This window comes from Schizosaccharomyces japonicus (assembly GCF_000149845.2).
Source record: "Schizosaccharomyces japonicus yFS275 unplaced genomic scaffold supercont5.1, whole genome shotgun sequence".
NCBI lineage: Eukaryota > Fungi > Ascomycota > Schizosaccharomycetes > Schizosaccharomycetales > Schizosaccharomycetaceae > Schizosaccharomyces > Schizosaccharomyces japonicus.
This window is the reverse complement of record NW_011627860.1, coordinates 4,123,660-4,145,562: the sequence shown is the minus strand read 5'-3', so window position 1 is coordinate 4,145,562 and position 21,903 is coordinate 4,123,660. Positions and strand designations below refer to the sequence as shown.

Here is a 21,903-nt window from a genome sequence, read left to right as displayed (position 1 = left end):
GGCTGGAGTTCTCCACCTGCACCTTACTTTGAATACTACATTGCTTCGAGTATAGGAACCTAGCATCGTATAAATACGCTAGAACCGCTCCATAGCACACTTTACGTCGTTTTGCGACACGAACAATACAATGTTTTTCAGCACTTGCTTAACCTAGCTGCCATCGCGGTTCGACCCAAGTGCGCTTCCTGCCCAGCGGCACTGGCTGCCTGGCGACACGTCCACACACTCCCTGCTGCCGTTGGTGGCTCTGGGACCGAGTCGCAGCGCTGCTACCGACGCTTCTTACACTCTCACGAGTCGCTCACAACCGCTTGTTCGCGTTCATTCGTTCTTCTGCCTACGGTCAACAATCTGCTAATAAGGTCGCCCCGGTTTTGGTACGCGAATTTTATTGGTCGCCGAAGCGAAGCTTACTCGCAGTTTCGCTCGCCCCGCGGAAAATCACTGCAACTTTACCGTCGGCTTATGACATCGGGCTTACGTATGCGCCTTTGTCTGATTGGCCAGCACGAGGGCTGTTCCCAACGCCGATGGAAGCCTTGCCGACTATGAGCGCGAGGTGCTGCAACACGGGGATTCTCGAGGTTACTGATTGTTTTCGCTTCCGCACGGAACGCATCGTCGTCAGCTTCTGCGGCATTTTCTTTTCTATGTTTGTGCGCGTCTTCCGTCCTACTCCACACCATTTTGGCATGATTTTTCCCCAACGTGTTACCCCGGTTGCCGCTTGTGGGACTCGCCCCGGGGCATCTCACCACCCCCGCCAAACCTTGATGCCCCTGTGTTCCGGTGACGTACTCGGTAACGATTGGCGCCCACAGTTGCAGCATCACGTTTTGTCCGGTTTGGTTTCTTCCATTGGCCTGCTCAAATGCTCCGTTATCCAATCGCACTGCCGCTATGCTCTTCTTTTTGTGGGATAGCCAATAGGCTGTTTTGTTGTCAATCTATGACGTGGATGTCTGAATTGCCGGCATTGTTAGTGCCCCAACTTCGCGACAACAGCTTAACTCGTACGTGGTCAGTTTGTTACTTCAGAAATGTATAAAAGGCTTGCCGTTCCCCGGCATTCTCCACAATCACACATCCTACGGAGAACCAGCTTGTCGTCCTTAGTCAATAAGAAGCTTGAGCAACTTTTACTCACTTCTAATACCAACTAAAGAGATATCCATACCTTCTCTTGGAGCCTTCTAATACACACGTCTTATTTTATATATTTCGTGGTTCGATTTATTCGTCAAGGACGTTTAATTGTCTCTAATCCGTTCTTCCGTTAGACGGTCATTCTTTTCATTTCCAGGCTTGACATAAGCTGCCTTCTTTTTCGTCGTTCTCTTTTGTCAGTCTTTCATTAATATATATCCAAGATGGCGAAGGTTATGACTTTGGTCATGTTGATCTTCGTGTCAATGGCCGGTTGGATGTTCGGTGCTGATACTGGTTCCATCGGTGGTATCACGAACATGTCTGCTTTCAAGGAGCGTTTCGCTGACCGGTATGATCCGGCAACGAAGACTTACAGCTACTCTTCTGCTCGTCAAGGTTTGTTGACGGGTATGGTTAACGTTGGTTCTTTCACTGGTTCTCTTATCTCGTCCCCTATTGCTGATCGCAAGGGTAAGCGTGTTGCTATTATGGGTTTCGTCGTTGTCTACATCATTGGTATTGTGATTCAAGTCACTACTCAGTTCTCTTGGGTTCAAATCATGGTTGCTAAGATTTGGACTGGTATCGGTATCGGTGCCTTGTCTGTGTTGGCTCCTGGTTACCAATCTGAAACTGCTCCTCCCAGTATTCGTGGTACCGTCGTTACTACCTACCAACTTTTCGTTACTGCTGGTATCTTCATTGCCGCTTGTATCAACATGGGTACCCACCACTACAACGGTTCTGCTCAATGGCGTTCTTCCATGGGTATCAACTTCATCTGGGGTTTCATTACCTTCATCGGTATCTCCTACCTTCCTGAGTCCCCTCGTTACTTGATCTCCGTCAACCGCGATGAGGAGGCTCTTCGCATTATGGCTAACAATGCTGACTTGCCTATTGACCACCCTGATGTCCAAGATGAGTACCACCGTGTCAAGGCTGACTGTGAAGCTGAGCTCGCTGGTGGTCCCGCTACTTGGGGTTCTATCTTTGGTAAGGAAATTCGCTACCGTACTTTCTTGGGTGTCGCCGTCATGTCTCTTCAACAACTTACTGGTAACAACTACTACTTCTACTACGGTACTCAAGTCTTCAACGGTACCGGTATCTCCAGTCCTTTCCTTGCTGCCTTGATTCTTGATGCTGTCAACTTTGTCTGTACCTTTGGTGGTTTGGTTGTCCTTGAGCGTTTCGGTCGTCGTAACCCTCTTATTCTCGGTGGTGTCTGGCAATGCTGCTGTTTCTTCATTTACGCTGCTGTCGGTCAAAAGGCCCTTTACCGTAAGGATGGTACCTCTAACCACGGCGCTGGTACCGTTATGATTATCTTCTCTTGTTTCTTCATTTGCGGTTTCGCTATGACCTGGGGTCCCGCTGCATACGTTATTGTCGGTGAGTCTTATCCTGCTCGTTACCGTTCCAAGTGTGCTGCCGTCGCTACCTCTGCTAACTGGGTTTGGAACTTCTTGATTTCCTTCTTCACTCCCTTCATTACTGCTTCTATGGGTTTCAAGTACGGTTACGTTTTCGGTGCTTGCAACCTTTGCGCTGCTATCGTCATTTTCTTGTTCGCCAAGGAAACCAAGGGTCTTTCTCTTGAGGAGATTAACGAGTTGTATCTCTCTGACATCAAGCCCTGGCAATCTGGTGCTTTCAAGCCCAGCTACAGTGACATGAAGCGTGAGGAGCAAGAGCAAAACGAGAAGCGTCGTGGTGTTCGCGGTGAGAGTGTTCAATATGTTGAGAATGGCAATGCTAACTCTAGCGATGCCACTCACAGCTCTGACTTGTAGATTGCCTTGGCAGTCTAAAGTTCTCTCCGCCGAACCCCTACACGGTGTAATTCACCTCCCTCACAGAATGCTTCCACGCGTTTGTTGTGCGGCAAAAGGCAGGGCCTTTGTCGTTTATAGACTTTCACTCGCCTCTGGTTTTTCTCCTCGTCTCTTTTGACGAGGACTGTCATCTCATTCCATATTTACCCAACTTTTTCTTTCGCTTTTTACAACCCCATACGGGTTAACTGTCTTTGCGTGTATTATTGTAAAGAGTTTCATGTTATTATCATATTGCGATTATTCTAAGAATAAAAATGCCTATAGACTCGGCGATGTTCATTAATTTCTGCGTGTTGAACTGTAGTAATAGTAGTAGTGGTGTTTCATTGTTGTGAGTCCAGTGTAGACTATTTCTTTATTGTTTTTTCGACGTAATTAAGCTGCCCCGGCGGGCAATTTGACCCCGCCAAAGTCAAAAAAAACGGCCCCGCACTATGTCCGCCGCCCTAAACCCCGGTAAAGCTCACTAACCTAATTTGTATGCCCAGCATCGCTTCACGGACCTGCTGACAGCGTTCACGGTTTGCTGTGCATTGTTTCTTCCTATAATGGATTACGGTGACATTTATATAACAGAAGAGACAGAATGGGACAACTGCAATCGTCAGGTCGCTAAAAATCCGGACGACTTTGATGCTTGGTACGCAATTAACGCGTTTTTCATGAAACACGAAACTAACATCATTGTTTAGGGAAGCGTTAGTTAGAGCATCAGAGGGTCTGGAAGGAGGTGTTAATCGGAACTCGTCAAAACAAACGCTGGACACGCTTCGAGGTGTGTACGATCGGTTTTTGACAAAGTTTCCTTTGCTCTTTGGTTACTGGAAAAAATATGCCGACTTGGAATTTTATGTCGCCGGCGTCGAAGCCGCAGAACGCGTAAGTTTTCATTATTAGAGTGTTCATTGCCTCTCGACGAAGATAATGAGTCCCAGGGTTTTGGGTTTGTTGCTAACAGAATACAAAAGGTGTATGAACGCGGAATTGCGGGAATCCCTTGCTCAGTAGACCTCTGGGCCAACTACTGTGCTTTCAAAATGGAAACGAGCCATAAGTCAGAAGAAATTCGAGAGTACGTACTGGTTGGTTCTGTGTGTTGTTATTTTTTTTGTAAACGTCGGAATTAACCACAAATCTTCTAGGCTCTTTCAAGCTGGTGCTGAGTCTATCGGCCTAGATTTTCTCTCACACCCTTTCTGGGACAAGTACATTGAGTTTGAGGAGCGACAGGAACGACAAGACAATGTTTTCCGGTTGCTGGAGAGACTTATTCGTACCCCCTTGCACCAGTACGCTCGGTACTTTGAAAAGTAAGTTTAGCCGTTCTTTATGATTGGCACCTTCCTTGTCTTGTGACGCGCAATGACTAACATCATGAAAGGTTTATGCAGGTTGCACAAACACAGTCGCTTAATATTTTACTTCCTGAAGACGTTTTGGCTTCGGTACGCGCCGACGTTCTTCGTGAACCCCCAAAAATGGTGAATGCCGGCTCGAAACAAATGAAATTGGAGCGTGGTGAACTAGAAATTGAGCGTGAAATGCGTGCTCGCATTCACCGCATTTTCCTTCAACAATTCCAGCAGACACAAACCGAAACGGTCAAGCGTTGGACCTTCGAGTCGGAAATAAAAAGACCCTACTTCCATGTGAAGGAGTTAGACGAAACGCAGCTTACAAATTGGCGAAAATATCTGGACTTTGAAGAGGTGGAGGGTGACTTCAACCGGATTGTATTTTTGTACGAAAAATGTTTAGTTGCATGCGCGCTATATGATGAGTTCTGGTTTCGATATGCCAGATGGATGTCTTCAAAACCTGGTCACGAACAAGATGTAAAAATGATATACGAACGTGCAGCCGCAATCTTCACTTCTATTTCGCGGCCGGGCCTTCGCATTCAATATGCCTTGCTGCAAGAAAAATGTGGTAACGTGGATACTGCACGGATTATTTATCAATCTATTTTAACACAACGTACGCATCCTTGTTGGGTTTCCTATTACTAACAGCGTTTCAGTTCCCGGAAATCTTGAGGCTGTCATGGGCTGGGTTGGTTTGGAGCGTAGAATCGCAGTGAACGGTGACCTCTCTATGGCACGATCGGTGCTCCGAAGTATTGTCAATGAGGGCCAATGCGATCCTTCGACAGCCGCCATTTTTATTACCGAAGATATCAAATTAACATGGAAAATTGAGGGCAATATTGAAGCTGCCCGCCAAGCTTTTCAACAAAACGCAGTTGCTTTACGTGACAGTCGCTACTTTTGGATAAATTATCTCACCTTTGAGCTTGAGCAGCCTCTTGGTAAGCATCTGCCGACATCCACATCTGTTAAATTCTAACACTTCTAGATACCCGAAATGCAGCAGAACACTTTGAGCATGTTTCCTCGATAATAAACACGATCCGAAAAGATACCAACTTGCCCCCTCGCACCATCAAAGATCTTGCACGGTTAAGTATGGATTATTTGTTGAATCGGGCACAGCATCCTAATGCGATTCAACTGTACTTTGAACTTGATCGTGACACATTTGGACCCTTTAGTGTTCGGAAGCATGATCAATCTCGCCTTGTGCAAAATGGAAATATCAGCGAGGTAGAAGCCCGCCTACTTTCCATGCAGGGTCATCCCGGCATTGCGGTGAATGAAGCCAGGATTAAAATGGGTGAGTCGCCTTATGAAAAATACTTTCGTTCACAAGGTATCATGAAAGGTTCAACCGCCCAACTTCCCACCGCCCAGGCATCATACCAGACTACTTCATACGCGTCCCGGCAGTAATGTTAATTTTGATTAAAAGTTGAGTCATGAATTCATAATACAATGGACATGATAGTTGCCCTGTCGTTTATAACATGTGTATAACAATATGAACAAAACCGTCGGTATAGCAGAGTTCCTGGTTTAGCAAATTCATGTTAGTGGAAAGGGGTATTGATATTCCGTGAACAATAGCCTTGGCTAAGACGGCAATATTTTGTGAGGGAAATAACTTAGGAAGAGTTTTGTGCAACATGGATCCGAGTGTTTCTTTACAAGAAACACTCTCTTGCACGACGGGTGTGTCTGGTGTAATGTATATGCGTACTGGAAGTTGGTCGTACTTTGCAGACCGCAGTCTCGGAATAAACCGTTGATAGACTTCAAAATCATGCTTTTGTATAGAAGTCCAAAGTTCTTCTGTTGCGCTGTTGGACAATGACAAAATATAGGAAGCACTTTTGTTGCGTACGTAGTCGCTCTGAGAAGTCAGCTTACTGCAATGAAGCAAATAAAATATAAATTGTTTGGCATACCTCCTTCAAAGCATTAAAGAACAGTGTTCGAAAAGTAGTTGGCTCGTTGCACGGAATAAGTTGGGATGCTGGAAAGTTATCATAGTGAAGAACCAGTTTCCAAAGCACCGGTGACCGGGGTGCATCCGGGTCCGTAGCTGTATATAAATCGTAGAGGACGCCAATAGGCCAGTGACTAGGAAATACTTGATTAGTACATTTGTGATGAACCAACAATTATTAATGATGAGTGTTACCTTTTGAGAGGAACACCCTCGAATTCTAGCCAGCAATTATCCAGTTTTTCATTAGGACATAATATCTTTCGGACTTCATCAAGAATGAATGCGATGTACGACAATCGTGGAATATTTGTCTATGCGAGCAATAAATTGTTAGAAAAATGAAGGAGAGAGATGCGAATACAACGACCCACCATATAACATAATGGAGAGCTTTCAGTTGTCACCGAGATAGATAGAGAACCATTCCAGACAAGATCCCGTGTGTTGGATTGCTTATTCATATCTGTATTCGGGAGAAGCAGTGTGTGTTGAGCTGTGCTTGAGTATATTGCTCAATAAAAAGTAAATAAAATGGCAGTTTTGATAGTACGAAGGTTCTTTCTATTACTCCCTTCTTCGTCGTTTCCTTTCACCGAGCAATTGCACATGAATTCGTTAATTTACTCTGTTGACTATTTCCATTTTTTAAGGAAATGGAGAACTAACGCGAAATTACCGAGTTCACCGAAATGTTCTCCGTAAATCACCGATGAGAAATTACAGTATTACAAGAAGGTGAATGGAAGACGAACGGCTGTAGTGTTCAGAATATGTGTAATTTAGTGAAAGGGAGCTTGAAAAGCATTGTCATTCAAGTTGGTACTTCAAACTCGGTTGCTTACGGCTTGATGGATAAACGGGAAGAAAGAAAGTTCGTCCTTCAATGATTTTCAGCTTTAATCATAATTTAAACGTGTCTCTCAAACTCGATTTTGTGTGATAGAATGTCGAAATCTGTGGTTATCTTGTTTCTCTAAACTGGAATATGGTAAGTACGATAGGGTCAACCTTTTTTAATTAAATTAACGGTATATGGTCAGTTAGAATTACTTACCTTATTCCAATTTGACAAGTTTGTAACTTATTGCCGCTCTAATTCGTATTTCTTAATGTTTTAAATAACTACCATTTTTAAACTTAATTATATCAACACGCATTCACTGTTATTCCTCATAGAGCGTGTTTCTTTTTATGTCTTATAATGAACTATCTACGGGAAAAGCTTTCATGATGCTTCATGACATTGTCCATAAATCCGCGGGAATTTCCCGACTCTCTTATTTGTTTCTTTCATAGTAACCAGGAAAATCAAGTGCAACATGAGTAGTAACAACGTAATCAAAACAATTTGGAGAAGTCTTAATGTTCGTATGCTGCATACAAAGACTCAAATACCTCCTCCTAGACCAGGTATGCTGTTCTCACATTTTTTCGCTAACTTGTCCGTTCCCTAGATATAAAAAATGTTCAGCAGTTTCTGAGGAGGATCGGTCGAAATGTCCACGACAAAGTAAATGACAAAATTGACACCTGGGAGAAGCTGTTCAGTATGACAACAGGTGAAATGAAGACGGTTGGAATTGATGCTCGTACTAGACGATACATTGCTCGACAGCGTCAAAACTATCGACTTGGTTATGAGATTAGAGCATACCCAAAACATGCAACATCAAAAAAGGACACCTCTGGAAACTAACGCTCTTGATGGTATCGATTTAATGAAAAATGAATGTTTGTTTAACCATGTATCTCTTAGTTTAGCGTTTCTAGTTTTTTCAACTTGAACACAAGCTGCTCATGAAACCATTTTGTGAATTCAGCACTGAATTGCATTAACGCAGCCTCGGCTGAAGGATAGGATTTACAGGAACTGTTTTCTGAGTTCATTTCTTCCGCAATCCAGTCACCCTCCCATTTTAACAAGAAGCTACTGCCTTCTTTGGTTTCTACAACAAGACCAACATTGTTGAGAGTTATCGTCTTTACACCGTCTTTGTACTGTGAAATAACATTTCTATACTCTAAATCCGACTGAGCCATAACTTTTGGTAGTGGATGAAAGAGCTGAGCAACTTGGCTGCATAAATTTTGGGTTAATAAATGAATAACAAACGTTCTATTTGTCATATATTTCAAAAAACAACCAAAATAAATATTATTCTACGAACGAACGCGCTGCCGTTTAAGTGTTGGTGCAACACTTGTTATAACGTCTTTTTGAGATAATTTGAGAGAGGACGATGAAACGCTATCAATCTCAGAAATTGAGTGCATTTCAACACTTTCCTTTTGATCCTGAGCCTCGCGCTTTCTGCGCTTGTCACGTTTTTGGAGTATGCTCACGATGATGGACATGATGAATACGGTGCCGCCCATCACTAACAAACCGATATAACCTTTAATAAATCGAGGAGTGTCTGTGTTAGGATACATGACAAGAGCCCACCAAACGTGCCATATGTTTTGAACCATATTCATACAGAAGACGACAACTCCGCGCTCTTGGTCATTGTCGCGACAAATGTCATTCGCCCAAGAGAACCAAATTGCTTGACCAGCATATGTAGCACCAGAGAGAAAGTAAGCGAAGAACTTTACTCCGTCCGAAACATTCCATGCAAGCAATATACTCGCAGATGTGGAAACCACTGCACACAAGAAAAAACCAAATGGCCAACGCGCACGGCCATGCAGTTTATCTGCAATAATGCTTGATACCATGGTGGAAATAACACCAACTGCCGTAATTACAGTTGGGTAATTGTTCACTTGGGCAACCGAGAAACGATTGCTCCATTTCATCCATTGACCCATCAACACGTTAACAGCGATGGCCTGTGTTTCACCGCTCACCATCCACAAGAGGCACAAACCGTAAATTCTCCAGGAGCATACTATAGACTTAAAAGAACCCAATGTCAATGGCTTCTTCGCAGGTTTTGCGGGAAGACGTTTTAGTGCGAGCTCACGCTCTTGTTGAGAGAAGTACGGTGCCTTCGTCGTCTCTGGGACATCCGGGAACAAGAAGAATCCGTAAAGAGCAAGTGGAATGGTCAACAAACCATCAACAATAAACAGCCATCTCCAGCCTGCCAATCCACGTTTTCCGTCTAACGAGTGATGAACTGCGGTCTGAAGATAACCAGCAAACATTGTACCCACCAAACCAGACATAGAAAATATACCTGCACGTTTACACAACTCCGTGTCTTTGTACCAGGCACCGAGAATGTAGTGTGTTCCAGCAAATGTTGAGGCTTCTGCTAATGCCATGAAGAAACGGAGTATCATCATTGACTTTACTGAATGAGCTGCAAAGGAAAAGATGGTCATTATTCCCCAAAGCAAGTTCATCAACGGGAACCAAATTCGCGGAGGAAGAATCTGTAGAGCATATGATCCTGGTAATTGTCCAATGATATAACCACAGGTGAAAACCATGTTAATCTGCTGCAGCTCATTGCTGTACATGTGCAAGTCCTCCTTCATTCCTGAAAGATACGCATTATTAATGGATGAACGATCGAGATAATTGATGAAGTACGAAATACAACAGTAGGACAAAATGAACCAATCAATCTTAAACACCAGCTTCCGCTCACTAACATATGAGGAGGAGCTTGCTCTTTTTATTCTTTGGAGCAAGCCGGACATCTTCGTTACAATGTCCTACCAAAAACTAAATCCAATTGCAGAACAAATGAAGTATTTCTACTTCTTAATCATGTAATGGAATAAGACAATGGAGAATACTCGTGTTAGCTCTGTTAAAAACGGCCGAATGAACTACTTGTCATGAGTACCGTGAGAATATACTGATTTTCACCGTTTACTGATCGACAATAACTAAGAATTTCCTTAATCGGCTATATATAAACCGCGTTTGAGGATATACAGTAATCTCCAAGTATTATTATGATTTTTTGGTAGTCGAAATGATTGCTCTTGGTAATCGATAGAATGTAAGCAACAAGTAAGATAAAAAATAAATAATGGAAAAAAATTAGGGAGAAGCCACAGAAGTCTTAGAAAATCGTATCTTGCTAAAACATGAACGCTTGAAAAAAGCTACAAGCATACAAACCGTTTACCGGACGCTTTCGATAATTGTGAGACTGACAAACGAAGCATCGAAGTGAAACAACTTAGAAATAGATGTAATTAAAACTGCACTGCTTTTTACACTACTAACGTTCTTTTTTTCTCTACAAAGAAAACTCTGGTATGTTCCGATAATTTGTTATTCATTTCTAGGTTTCAAGATAATTTCTATAGAAGAATACTTGCTAATTGACATCGGTATAAATATTAAGGTAGTTCTATTCGTTAACTTTCTAATTCTGCTTCATTCAAGATATATTCTAGCCTTCGATAAATCATTAGCAATTATAATATATGATTTCAAGAATGTCACCGGTCTCTACTGTATTATCTCCGTTTTATATATGCATTTACTATTTCAGTTCAAGAGCTTTATTATCATTTTACTAGTACAGTGCGTTACAGATTTGTCTCGCGTATATCACCGACATAAAACAAGTTAGAAAGAACAGGTTTTTATTGCTTTTGGAAATTGAATTTCACAGCATCGTATTTCACTCATTTGCATCGTTTCCAGTTTGAGTTTGCAGAGCTTTCTAGTTACATTCGGCGATATAGTTAATAGCTCATAGCCGTAATTGCGCTCGACCGGTTATTGAAGCTCATTTGAACCGTACACAAGCTGTAGTATTGATCACAGGCACATTTACTATACACAAGAACTTCAATTGCATTTCTCATAACACATTTATTTGCGATCCAAATATACTATGCTTGTTTTTCGCGTTAAAAAGGACAATAAAAGTCTTCGATAACTTCTTCGTACATTCATTCTATCAAATAGTCTTCCGTGTAGCATTTATAACTTTGGTTTACTAAGCAGTATCACAGAACACATTCAACAGCTTAGAAATAGACGCAAAAACAAGCAAAATAAAAACATCATCATTTATAACCTTTTTAAACTTCCTTTAAACAAATCCCTAACCTCGTTTTTTCTTTTCTAATTATTGTAACGTTTACATTGTTTTCTGTTATTGTCGTTCCCATTAATTTCTTATACAAACTTTACACCCAAGCTTTCCTTTCTTTAAAACTTCACACATCCCAAATTCATATCTCTTTCAATTCTGTCGTTAAATCAGCAGGAAGTACTAGCTTGTTCTCTTCCTCCATTTATTAGTTGGCACCAACCAGCTTGACAGGTGTTCCACTCGGACTGACTTAAATATTAGTATACTGTGGTAATTTAGTTATTAATTGTAACAGAACATCGTCCGTTGGTAGAAAACTTTTCTTTTCCCGTCTTGCTGCTGAAAGCTCATTCGTTTGTTGACATTTTGTCTCGATTTACGTTAAGCTCGTTTAGGGGCATATTTATCTACTTTAGGTAATTTAAAAGGATGCAATGCTGGTTGCGAGAACAACCAAGGGCTCTTGCGTTGACAAACCAGTGTAATGTGCTGCTTTTCCATTCTGTACCCAAAAAACAGAACCTGACTGCGGCGGTTGCACTAGCAGAGTATCTTCCGCAGAAGGAACACACACTCGATGGTTTTAGAAAACTCACTAGCCGTCCGCTTTATGGCACACTCGGTCTGATCGACTTTGACGGTGCCATCTTCTTATGTGTTATAAGCGGCGTTTCAGAAGTTGCTCGCGTCCGAGAGGGCGAAAGCGTGCGCAAAATTATGGACGTAGGCTTCTATTGCCTGAACAAGTCTGATTGGGATCATGTTCGACAAGAAAGTTACACACTCGATACTCCTGAAAATTATGAAAATGAGTCAATGTATGAGTCCGCTCATTCCGCCTCTACTCCTTACTCGAGTTTACGAAAGCTTTTGACAGATGGGACATTTTATTTCTCCCAGTCCTTTGATTTGACATCAAAAATGCAGTTGAGAGCATCACAGTCAACGACAGATCCAGTTTATGACTCTATGCATGAGCAATTCATGTGGAATAAGTTCATGTTAGAGCAATTGCTTCGATTTAGAGCTCATCTGAACTCGGAAGAGCGTACTTCGTTTGATAAAAGTTGCTTTCTTACTTGCATTATTCGCGGTTATGCCTCCACTGCCAATATCAATCTTGGCTTTCAAGTGGTAAACTTGACCCTTATTTCTCGACTGTCTTCCCTTCGTGCCGGAACACGATTCCTTGCGCGTGGTATTGACGATGATGGTAACGTTGCCAATTTTGTCGAGACAGAGACAATAATAACGAGCAAGAACTGGTGTGCAAGTTTCGTTCAACTACGTGGAAGCATTCCCATTTTCTGGGAACAGGAGGGCATGCAAATGTTTGGCCAAAAGATCGACATTACTCGACCCGTGGAAGCAACGACGGTGGCTTTCGAAAAACATGTGTCGGACATCATTGAAGAGTATGGTCCCTTGCACATAGTTAACCTTCTCGGAACGCCGTCGGGTGAACGTAGCTTAACTGAGCGTTTACGTTTGCATGTTGAGCTTTCCCGTGAAAAACCCTTAATTCATCTCACTGAGTTCGATTATCATTCACAAGTAAAGTCATTTGAACATGCAAACAAGATTCGCCCTCTTGTATTTGAGGATGCCGCCGCATTTGGATTTTATTTCGAAGATGCTAACCATAATACTCTTAAAACGCAAGATGGTGTTTTTCGAACAAATTGTCTAGACTGTTTGGACAGAACCAATGTAATTCAGAACATTCTGTCTAGAATTATTCTTGAAAATATTCTTGTTATGGCTCGCCAAAATGCTGGATCGGAAATGTGGCAGATTCATTCTACAATATGGGCCAACAATGGTGACGCGCTTTCGCGTATCTATACCGGAACCGGTGCTCTTAAATCAAGCTTTACTAGAAAGGGAAAGCTGAGTTTGGCAGGTGCTCTAAATGACTTGTCAAAGAGTGTTGGCCGTATGTACATCAACAACTTTCAGGATAAGGGTCGGCAAGAAACTATCGATACGTTGCTTGGAAAAATTGTCAACCAGCATCCAGTTATTCTTTATGACCCAATTCATGAATATGTGAATTCTGCGTTGCAAAAGCATGCAAACGAGTTCTCTTCGCAAAAAGAGATTCACGTCTTTGTCGGTTCATACAATCTTAACGGTTGCACTGCTACGAGTAAACTAGAGCCGTGGCTGTTCCCAAACAACGAGCCTATGGCCGATATTTACGTTATTGGTTTCCAAGAAATCGTTGAACTTACACCTCAACAAGTTATCAGTGCAGATCCAGCGAAACGTGTGGAATGGGAGAAATGTGTACAGGACGTGCTCGACAGCCATGCAGAAGAAGGCGAAAAGTATGTGCTTGTACGTTCTGGCCAGTTAGTTGGAACTGCTCTACTTTTCTTTGCTAAAGAAAAACATCTGAACAGCATCCGAAACTTGGAAGGGACTGTTAAGAAAACTGGTCTGGGAGGCGTTTCTGGCAACAAAGGTGCCGTCGCAATTCGTTTTGATTTCGATGATACTGCTATATGTTTCGTAACCTCTCATCTCGCAGCCGGTTACACCAATTACGACGAAAGAAACCATGATTATCATACTATCTCACATGGACTTCGATTCAAACGTGGACGTTCGATTTTCAACCATGACTATGTTCTTTGGTTTGGTGACTTTAATTATCGGATATCTCTTACCTACGAGGAAGTTGTTCAGTGTATTCAACAAGGAAAGCTCGAGTATCTTTTCGACAGTGACCAATTGAACACGCAAATGCTCATGGGTGCTGTGTTCCCTTTCTTTTCAGAACAAACCATTACATTCCCACCAACGTACAAATTTGACATTCAAAGCGACACTTATGATACGTCTGACAAACACAGAGTACCTGCTTGGACAGACCGTATCCTGTTCCGAGGAGAGGTGATTCCCGAGACGTACGGATGCTGTCCCCTTTATGCCTCAGATCATCGACCTATTTACGGTACATTCAGAATGAAAATTACAAAAACGGATAAGGCGAAGAAAAAGAAAATGTTCAATGACTTTTACACCTCTAGAAAACAAGCTATTCATGAGAATGATCGTACTTCGCTGAACTTAATTGACCTTGGTATGCCGGTTTCAGCCGAGAGACGCTCTTATCACAATACACAAAGCCTAGACAAGCTCAAGAAACCAAGTAATGAGAAGGGAAAATGGTGGCTTGATGACGGGTTTTCGGCAAAGTCGCATGTAAAAGCTCCCAAATCGGGTTATGTTTTAAACCCTTCTCGTGCTGATAATCCTTTTGAACAGTCAACAATTCCAGAATGGATTGATCCGAAAAATCCAGAAACACAAAAGCCCGTTGCACCGAATCCATCCTTCGCTTTGCCTCGCAAACCACTAAAGCCATCGAAGCCGGACTATCTTAGTGCTGCACCGATTAAGCCAATCCTTCCTCTTCGACCTCAACGAAGTGATTCACCATTTCTTCAACAAGCCAACTCCACTCCGAATAATCCGTCTCGTGCCACAAGTGTCCTGTCTACAGGAAGCTCAGATCTTCTGGAGACGTCTCCAGAACAAGACAACATCCCTTGGAAGCCGCTATTTTAATTCAACACCCCATACAAGGTGAAAGTTATATTATAATGTCCATTTTTGGGATTTTATGTCATTGCTGTGAAAGGTCTGAGCCAAAGAATGCTCGGTTCTTTTCGGAAACTTGGATGATCTACTACTAGACAAAAAAGCCGTTACACCGATGAAGGTACAACCTTTAACAATTTTGATGAGCCGCAATTATTGGTATTATCATAATGAAAGCCCCAAGTTTAGTTGGAGAATTTACGCATCAACTTGGCAATAATGTGCAGAGCGAAGACACTGCCAATGAAACCAACACTGAGAACCATGACGACAACGGGGTCACTGAATGTTAGCTTTAATCTTTAACAATGAACATAGAATATCATATCGAACGTACACCTTGAAACCAGAAGTTTCATCTGTATACAGCTTCAACATAGTAGGGGTCGAGCCATTAGCACCGGCAGCTCTGGGACCGGCAGGAAGAGCCTTTCCTTCCTTTGATTTTTCAGCAGCAGCACGACGTCTATTAACACATTTCGTCAGTATGTCAGTCTTATATAACCATTAAGTTCACCCACCTGATCTGCGATTTGGGGCCTCCAGGAGCGGCGCCGGGAGAACTTTTCACAGAGGGAGTACTCTACGTTGCATTAGCATTCATCTTAGCCATTCACGAACCTTAGGAGAAGACATTTCCGTTATGGTTGAGAGTAAGCAGCTGTTAGTCTGGGGTGGAGTAGTGCCTTGCGAAGCGGTTAGACCGCGGTTTTACTCGGTCTTTTCCGCGGAACAAAAACAGAATCGTGCATAGGTAAATTGAATGACTATAAGACGTACAGAGTAATTAAATTTGCTGTGTTAACGTACAACTCGCTTTCCCTCAAGTTGAGCTTTTTCAAATTCAAATCTAACTATCATGAGAAGAAAACAGGATACCGGAAATTACGACATGACTTGTTATAGTAGTTACAGATACTGATAAAATGGAGTTGATAGAGAAAATAAACATAAAATGGGGTTTATGAAGAAAGGAAATCCATTGTAAACGAGAACTTTTTGTTTTTAAGCTTGCACTCCCACTATGGCACGCAGTTTCGTTAAACGAAACAGCAAGCTATGCCATACAGTCATAGTGTAGTAACCTTGTACGATGTCTAGTATTTGCATAAATTGATAGAAGCGAATCCGCTCATTCAGCTGCTTCTTCCATCTGTTCCATGGCCTCTTCTTCGAGTTTTGCTTCATACTCGTCGTATTCTTCTTTCATGTCAATCCAACGTTCCTGTAATGAGACATCACGATATGGATCACCGCCTTGTCTGACAGCAGTAGCCCAAACAGAATCACCGCCTGCTTCAGTGGAACCCATTGCATAACCCCCCGCTTTATCGATGGTTTGCAGCAAATGTAACATGCTAGCTTTATTTTCAACAGCCAAGACTTCAAAAGAAACAAGTCCGAACTCTTCTACCAGTTCACAGATTCTAGCATTTAAATCTCCATAACGAGCCAGTCTGGGATCCCGGTTAAGCAGTGGTTCTAAATGTGACAGATCCTGGACCTCAGTAAAGTAATCCAAACGCATAGGGAGAGGACCATATGTGCATAAAAGATCGGCTTTTGAGAGTACGTTGACATGCGGCAAATCGAGCTGTAACATGGTTTTTAAACTAAGTAGCAAAGCACTAACATAGGTTGCTGCATCTGTGCAACAAAACGAGTCAATCAACTGGACGGCAACAGGCCGATATCCCAGCTTCTTTTCCAAAACTGTAACGACTTTCCGTAGAGAATTGTGATGTGTGAACAACTCAACTTGGCCCGGGCTATCAAATATAATATAAATGTCTACTAGTTAGTGATCCGATTGAGTAGAAGAGTCTAGATACCTTTTAACTTTTGTAACCGTTCAACCAACCAATCAACATGGTATTCAATAGCTTCCATTGCATATAGTAATGCACCATTTGGTCCAAGATTTGACGTTTCCATAATGGTTTCGATATCCAAGACTTCACGTATGTCAATTGCACAAGGATACGCAGGATGATCGTTCGCAGGATCCAAATTTACCACAGCACATCTGCGACCAATTGCTGAAAGAAATTGATACATGCCATGACAATATGTAGATTTTCCAGCACCAGGAGGACCAACAACAAACTACATATTATTAGTAAGTGTGAAGAAACTCAAACATAGATTATTACCTGACAAAATGTCATGTTTTATGATAAATGCTTAAACGACAGCAGAAACAACCGAGAATTACAAATAAAGAAATGTGTTCAATGATGCCGTTCAAAAGCAAAATAAAAGCCTAAAGAATTTTCAAACAAATCAGTTGGGATGCGGTAGACGCTTGATTTGTATAATAAAAACGAAAAAATGAATACTTAATTTTGGAACCGATCAGATGGGTTTTACAAACAACCAAGCCCAAGGCTGACAAATGCTTATTTTCTGTAAAACGAAGTAAACTCAATAAAACTTTTTCTTAATCACTTTCTGTTTTGGACTAAGCACTTGGATACTGTTTGTTTCTGTTGAACTCGTTCTTTTCCTTCATTATTTTTGTTCTTTTTTTTTTCTTCTTTCTTGCAAATTGCAAACAATTCAAAGTATCTTAAAGCTATTTACATTGGAGTCATTGCCATTATAACAATCATTAGATATCGTTTTTTAAGATGTTGTTTAACTCAATTTCTCGTTTAAATTTAGGATCAATACTCGGCAAAAGAGTGTGGGAGAATTTGCATATAAACAAGCTTCCGTATTCGAATTCCTTGATTCGGAATAGAACTATTTCATTGTCAACCGTTTTTGGTAACCGTTTCTATGGCACAAAGGTGAGACGAAACTTTTATGATATGTTTCCTGATGTCGTCTCCAAACCTCCTCCACAAGGACCCTTTGACATTGATGCTAAGGCGCTTAGAAGAAGCTACTTGAAACAAGCAAAGTTCATGCACCCTGACGTTGCTCAAGGAGAAGACCGTAAAGCCATTGAACTTAAAGCGGCGGAATTATCCAAGGCTTACCGAACTTTGCTCTCTCCCTTGAGTCGTGCTGAATACATTTTAAGTCTTAACAACGAAAGTGCAGACAGTGAAGAAATTAAGAACAACGATCCAGAATTCTTGATGCAGATTTTAGAAGTTCACGAACAATTACAGGAAGTCGGTTCCTCACCTGACGCGCTAAATCGACTGAAGCAGGAAAACGATGAACGAAAGCAGAATGAAATTGCAAATCTGAAGCAAGCGATGGAGAAGGCTGATTGGGAACAAGCTCGATACTTTGTTGCTCGTTTACGCTATTGGGAAAGTATCAGTCGTAACATTCAAGAACTTTAGAAACCATTCTATTATCCGTCTTTGATAGCGTTGAATTATGTATTAAATGATTTTTTCTTATTTAACATCTACCTAGAAGCTGATTATTTATGAACCTCTTGCTTATCGGTTTAATGAAAGATAGATGAGAAATAAAAAATAAATGTAAGAAAATCCGTATTCTACCCTAAATAACAGCTAACAAGAAAGCAGTCCCTACCAAAAGAAGAAAAAAAATGAAGAAAAGAAAACCATATGTACGATTAGTTCCGCAGTCGTAAGAGCGAGTTTTAAACATGAAGTACCGTGGAAATTGGAGAAGATTGAGGATTTTGTTGGTCCAATTGCTCATCATTGGACGTCTCCATCACTGCGTTGTACAGATCCGGAGACGTTGAAACATCGACCAGTGGAACCTCCGGATGCATAGAGGCGACATGCCGAGACAAATCATACATTCTCTTGAAGCGGTATGGACAGTCCGGCACAACACAACAAATATCACGATCATCCTCATACCGAAATCCTGTGAGCGTCTTGACGATTTCTTGAGCATGAGCAGCAATGTTTTGCTGATCGAGTATTTGCAGACTGTTCTCACTGAATAGCAGTTCCTTCTCCATAGCATTCATTGTTGGCTTCAGACTAGGAACCGGTAATTGAGGAATAGATAATGCATCCGGACTAATACTTCCATCCTCACAGCTATTGACGGTGCTCGTAACACTACACTGTTTTCGTTCACAGTGTCTTCGCCAAAGCTGCTTGTAGCCAAACCGTTTCCCACACCTTTCACATGAAAAGGGACGGACACCCATGTGAACCACTTGTACATGATTTTTTAGAGCGGGCAAACGAGTGAATGCACGTTCACAGCCCTCATATGTACACTTGTGAACACGGCGCTCTTCAAGAGTGGTTTCATGAACAACATAATGATTGCGCAGTTGCTGCTTTGTCGGAAAACCTGTCCGCAAGCGCTGCAAGTGGGAACGTGGCATTCTCGAATGTGTTGTTGAAGCTCACTCCATTTTAAAAATCCAGGCTGTCCTTTACATTCCTCATGTGTACACTGATACGATACGGTTTTTTCATGAACACGATCAACATGACTTTTGAGCTTTACCTTTGTTGGAAAGCCCTGCGTACATCCCTCATATGGACAAGGATAGGGGTCGGTATGCGTGTGCTCCTTAGCTACATGAATACGAAGTTGTTGATGGCGGGAAAAACTCATCGTACATCCTTCCCATGTACAGGCGTACACTTTTGGCTTACGATGTGCAGCCTCATGCCGATGAAGGTGCTGCATTGTATAAAACGTTGATGTGCATCCTTCAAACGTACATGCAAAAGGTTTGACGTTTGTATGGACGCGGAAATGCGTTTGCAAATGAGTAAGGCGGTAGAACCTTTTTCCACAGCCGGGATAATCACAAGCAAATGGACGCTGAACGGTTAATAAAGTCCTATAATTTATGTCAAAACGATGTAGCTACTTACCTCGTTAGTATGAGTTCGAATATGATCTTCCAACAGACATGGTTTTGCGTATCGCTTTGTGCAATTGCCAAAATGGCATGCGTAAACTTTTTTATCGTCCAGAGAAGTCTTGCGAGTGGTCTTCACTTTCAGGGCTTTCGTTTCACTGAAAGGAGCCAAACAGGACTCGTTTTCGGCCATTATTCAGAACGGGAGAGATCCAAGTTCGGTAAATGATTCTGGACACCGAAACAACATCCAAACGGGTCCCGCAAAAGCAGTTTCACATTCGAGACACGCAATTACGGTTTTGGTTAGAGACTTCGTGCTCACACTGATTCAACAGTCTAAGCGTCTAAGCGATGCAAGCGAGTCATTTAGCGAGAGTGGGTGGAATTGAGGAATAAAACAATATCGTTTCTGCTTTTAAAAACGAATACGGATATTGTGTACTGAGAGCATGCGAACGATGTAGCAAATGACAAATAGATAAAGGGTCATAATAGCGAGTCCTTTCACGAGACCACAGCGCAAAGTATCAACAGTCATGTTAACAGCACCAGTAAAAAGGTTTCCCTAGAATAAAGGTTAGTTCATATGAATGAAAGAAATAAAAGTGAGTATAAAGAGCGCATATTCAATAAACTGGAAGTGACCAGTACATGCAATGACACTCTGTATCCTACTGCTCTCTTGCTTGCTTACCAAGAGGAAAACAAAAAGACCGTTGTCATTCAATTGACGCAGAAGCGATGCCACTCGAGTTTGGTATGTAGCCTTCGGAGGAAAAATGTAGCCATCCCACAAAGTGTAGAAGCAGAGGAAAAGCATGTTGGTTCCGACAACCCATTGCACATAAGGCATGTTTGCCAAACGACGAGAAATACCGACGGACATCTTCTTGCTAAGCTGGTAAAAGACAAGCACGGCTACAAGTCGAATGACAAGCTTCTGGGTTCGTGCCCAAGCATGAGCTTTCGTGTAGATGGCCGGTCTGTCTTGAAGCAGAATCTTTCCAGTTTCCATTCCATAAAGGAATAAAGCAACATAACCAGGAATAGAAACAATTCCTTCTTTGTTCTGAGCAAGCAAGTTTGTGCGTGGAGCCGTCAGAGCCCACTGTTGCAAAGGTGTCCAAGTCAAGAAAACGTGATGCACCACGGTGGCCAGCGTAGCAAGCCAAAAGTACGACCAGCGGAGCAAGAACAAGCGAAGCAAGTACACACCAATAGCCAACGAACCCAGTGTAAAGAAAAAATTCCAATGAACACCGTACTCGGTAACATGTTCCTGATACTCAAGTCCCTTTGTCGTTACCAAACGAATGAAGCCCAGAACAAACATGACTAATGCATTTCGAAGGACGCTGCGAAAAGCGCCCTTCTCGGTCATGCTGTTTTTGCGTCCAGCAACCATACCGGAGGAAAACATGAAGGAGCCGACACCCAAATCCATCAACGATGTACCCCAAGTCTCGACCTTTGCCCAATTTGCGTGGAAACATGGGGAAATCGACATCTAGAATGCAGGTCACGGTAATAAGCATCATCTGAGCACGGTAAAAAGTGACAGCACCGACCCGTTTGTCCCAAGTATCAGGCTTGTGATGCTTTTCCTGGATGTTTCTTGCGTGCTTTGGACTGTCGTCACGCATAAGCAAGAGCACAATGCTTGGAATGAATAACAGAATAACCAGTACCACACTAGGGAATACACGATTGACCGAAACCAGTAAAGGAATTATAGCAAAGATAAAAAACTGCACCAACCAGCCTAAGAACCCACTGGGAATGATTTTACGGACGCTCATAATGGACCATAACATGTACAATCCAAGACCTACAAACAATAGCGTCGTTGTGTCCTCAATTGACGATCCAGTCAAATTGGACACGAACAGCTCCTTTTCCACCTTTGACATGTTGTAAAAGAAAAAGACTGACCTGCAAAAAGTGAGCTACAAGTACACAATTGGAAATTGATGAAGTTGTGCAGTATGGTTGTCGGCAGGAGGACACGGGGCTGTCTCGGCAAATGAAACACTTTAACAGGTGGTCGCACTAATACGGCAAAAACAAAGCAAATCTAAAGTGACGAGGGTTCCCAGAGCCTCCTTTAGAACAGAAACTTTAAAGCTCAACATCTATTCCTATTTTTTTTTCTGCTACAGACTTTTGT

General features: G+C 42.2%; 11 protein-coding genes across 11 annotated transcripts; 5 read left to right on the top strand and 6 right to left on the bottom strand.

The window, feature by feature from the left end:
- The first annotated feature begins 96 nt into the window (after positions 1-96).
- On the top strand, positions 97-3,276 carry SJAG_00057 (hexose transporter Ght2). The gene has a single exon (XM_002171320.2). The coding sequence runs from the start codon at positions 1,374-1,376 to the stop codon at positions 2,946-2,948; it is 1,575 nt and encodes a 524-aa protein (XP_002171356.1). The 5' UTR covers positions 97-1,373; the 3' UTR covers positions 2,949-3,276.
- Positions 3,277-3,397: 121 nt separating this feature from the next.
- SJAG_00059 (autophagy associated protein Atg5) lies at positions 3,398-7,538 on the bottom strand. The gene is made up of 4 exons (XM_002171322.2): positions 6,713-7,538; positions 6,534-6,652; positions 6,298-6,472; positions 3,398-6,242 (listed from the first exon to the last, which is right to left on the bottom strand). Exons 1-4 carry the CDS (start codon positions 6,800-6,802, stop codon positions 5,850-5,852), a joined length of 777 nt encoding a protein of 258 aa, XP_002171358.1. The 5' UTR covers positions 6,803-7,538; the 3' UTR covers positions 3,398-5,849.
- SJAG_00058 (U1 snRNP-associated protein Usp105) lies at positions 3,476-5,913 on the top strand. The gene is made up of 7 exons (XM_002171321.2): positions 3,476-3,633; positions 3,686-3,872; positions 3,962-4,065; positions 4,136-4,303; positions 4,375-4,970; positions 5,014-5,301; positions 5,349-5,913. The coding sequence occupies exons 1-7, from the start codon at positions 3,542-3,544 to the stop codon at positions 5,780-5,782; spliced, it is 1,869 nt and encodes a 622-aa protein (XP_002171357.1). The 5' UTR covers positions 3,476-3,541; the 3' UTR covers positions 5,783-5,913.
- Positions 7,539-7,603: 65 nt separating the features above from the next.
- SJAG_00060 (fungal protein) lies at positions 7,604-10,374 on the top strand. The gene is made up of 2 exons (XM_002171323.2): positions 7,604-7,751; positions 7,796-10,374. The coding sequence occupies exons 1-2, from the start codon at positions 7,661-7,663 to the stop codon at positions 8,035-8,037; spliced, it is 333 nt and encodes a 110-aa protein (XP_002171359.1). The 5' UTR covers positions 7,604-7,660; the 3' UTR covers positions 8,038-10,374.
- Positions 8,363-9,995, bottom strand: SJAG_05175 (pantothenate transporter; the record flags this gene model as incomplete). The annotated part of the gene is made up of 2 exons (XM_002171324.1): positions 8,363-8,418; positions 8,510-9,995. The coding sequence occupies 2 exons, from the start codon at positions 9,993-9,995 to the stop codon at positions 8,363-8,365; spliced, it is 1,542 nt and encodes a 513-aa protein (XP_002171360.1).
- A 991-nt stretch (positions 10,375-11,365) lies between the features above and the next one.
- On the top strand, positions 11,366-15,356 carry SJAG_00063 (inositol-polyphosphate 5-phosphatase). The gene has a single exon (XM_002171325.2). It carries the CDS (start codon positions 11,786-11,788, stop codon positions 14,930-14,932), a length of 3,147 nt encoding a protein of 1,048 aa, XP_002171361.1. The 5' UTR covers positions 11,366-11,785; the 3' UTR covers positions 14,933-15,356.
- Positions 14,949-15,735, bottom strand: SJAG_00064 (translocon beta subunit Sbh1). Its single transcript, XM_002171326.2, has 4 exons — positions 15,587-15,735; positions 15,487-15,548; positions 15,303-15,431; positions 14,949-15,247 (listed from the first exon to the last, which is right to left on the bottom strand). Exons 1-4 carry the CDS (start codon positions 15,599-15,601, stop codon positions 15,151-15,153), a joined length of 303 nt encoding a protein of 100 aa, XP_002171362.1. The 5' UTR covers positions 15,602-15,735; the 3' UTR covers positions 14,949-15,150.
- On the bottom strand, positions 15,684-17,455 carry SJAG_00065 (ATP binding protein). Its single transcript, XM_002171327.2, has 3 exons — positions 17,119-17,455; positions 16,798-17,071; positions 15,684-16,756 (listed from the first exon to the last, which is right to left on the bottom strand). The coding sequence occupies exons 1-3, from the start codon at positions 17,131-17,133 to the stop codon at positions 16,098-16,100; spliced, it is 948 nt and encodes a 315-aa protein (XP_002171363.1). The 5' UTR covers positions 17,134-17,455; the 3' UTR covers positions 15,684-16,097.
- SJAG_00066 (DNAJ domain-containing protein Jac1) lies at positions 17,346-18,466 on the top strand. The gene has a single exon (XM_002171328.2). The coding sequence runs from the start codon at positions 17,596-17,598 to the stop codon at positions 18,262-18,264; it is 669 nt and encodes a 222-aa protein (XP_002171364.1). The 5' UTR covers positions 17,346-17,595; the 3' UTR covers positions 18,265-18,466.
- Positions 18,467-18,533: 67 nt separating this feature from the next.
- On the bottom strand, positions 18,534-19,926 carry SJAG_00067 (RNA polymerase III transcription factor tfiiia; the record flags this gene model as incomplete). The annotated part of the gene is made up of 3 exons (XM_002171329.2): positions 18,534-19,193; positions 19,238-19,693; positions 19,747-19,926. 3 exons carry the CDS (start codon positions 19,924-19,926, stop codon positions 18,534-18,536), a joined length of 1,296 nt encoding a protein of 431 aa, XP_002171365.2.
- A 225-nt stretch (positions 19,927-20,151) lies between these two features.
- SJAG_00068 (pig-W) lies at positions 20,152-21,646 on the bottom strand (the record flags this gene model as incomplete). The annotated part of the gene is made up of 3 exons (XM_002171330.1): positions 20,152-20,301; positions 20,431-21,243; positions 21,305-21,646. The coding sequence occupies 3 exons, from the start codon at positions 21,644-21,646 to the stop codon at positions 20,152-20,154; spliced, it is 1,305 nt and encodes a 434-aa protein (XP_002171366.1).
- Between the last annotated feature and the right edge of the window lie 257 nt (positions 21,647-21,903).

Coding starts and splice junctions, on each gene's coding strand:
- SJAG_00057 (XM_002171320.2), top strand. CDS start 1,374: ATGGCGAAGGTTATGACTTTGGTCATGTTGATCTTCGTGTCAATGGCC.
- SJAG_00058 (XM_002171321.2), top strand. CDS start 3,542: ATGGATTACGGTGACATTTATATAACAGAAGAGACAGAATGGGACAAC. Junction 3,873..3,961: donor GCGTCGAAGCCGCAGAACGC/GTAAGTTTTCAT, acceptor AGAATACAAAAG/GTGTATGAACGCGGAATTGC. Junction 4,304..4,374: donor TACGCTCGGTACTTTGAAAA/GTAAGTTTAGCC, acceptor ACATCATGAAAG/GTTTATGCAGGTTGCACAAA.
- SJAG_00059 (XM_002171322.2), bottom strand. CDS start 6,802: ATGAATAAGCAATCCAACACACGGGATCTTGTCTGGAATGGTTCTCTA. Junction 6,653..6,712: donor GCTCTCCATTATGTTATATG/GTGGGTCGTTGT, acceptor TTGCTCGCATAG/ACAAATATTCCACGATTGTC. Junction 6,473..6,533: donor GAGGGTGTTCCTCTCAAAAG/GTAACACTCATC, acceptor AGTATTTCCTAG/TCACTGGCCTATTGGCGTCC.
- SJAG_00060 (XM_002171323.2), top strand. CDS start 7,661: ATGAGTAGTAACAACGTAATCAAAACAATTTGGAGAAGTCTTAATGTT. Junction 7,752..7,795: donor AATACCTCCTCCTAGACCAG/GTATGCTGTTCT, acceptor TCCGTTCCCTAG/ATATAAAAAATGTTCAGCAG.
- SJAG_00063 (XM_002171325.2), top strand. CDS start 11,786: ATGCAATGCTGGTTGCGAGAACAACCAAGGGCTCTTGCGTTGACAAAC.
- SJAG_00064 (XM_002171326.2), bottom strand. Junction 15,432..15,486: donor GGCCCCAAATCGCAGATCAG/GTGGGTGAACTT, acceptor ATGTGTTAATAG/ACGTCGTGCTGCTGCTGAAA. Junction 15,248..15,302: donor GAAACTTCTGGTTTCAAGGT/GTACGTTCGATA, acceptor GCTAACATTCAG/TGACCCCGTTGTCGTCATGG.
- SJAG_00065 (XM_002171327.2), bottom strand. Junction 16,757..16,797: donor ACGGTTACAAAAGTTAAAAG/GTATCTAGACTC, acceptor ACTAACTAGTAG/ACATTTATATTATATTTGAT.
- SJAG_00066 (XM_002171328.2), top strand. CDS start 17,596: ATGTTGTTTAACTCAATTTCTCGTTTAAATTTAGGATCAATACTCGGC.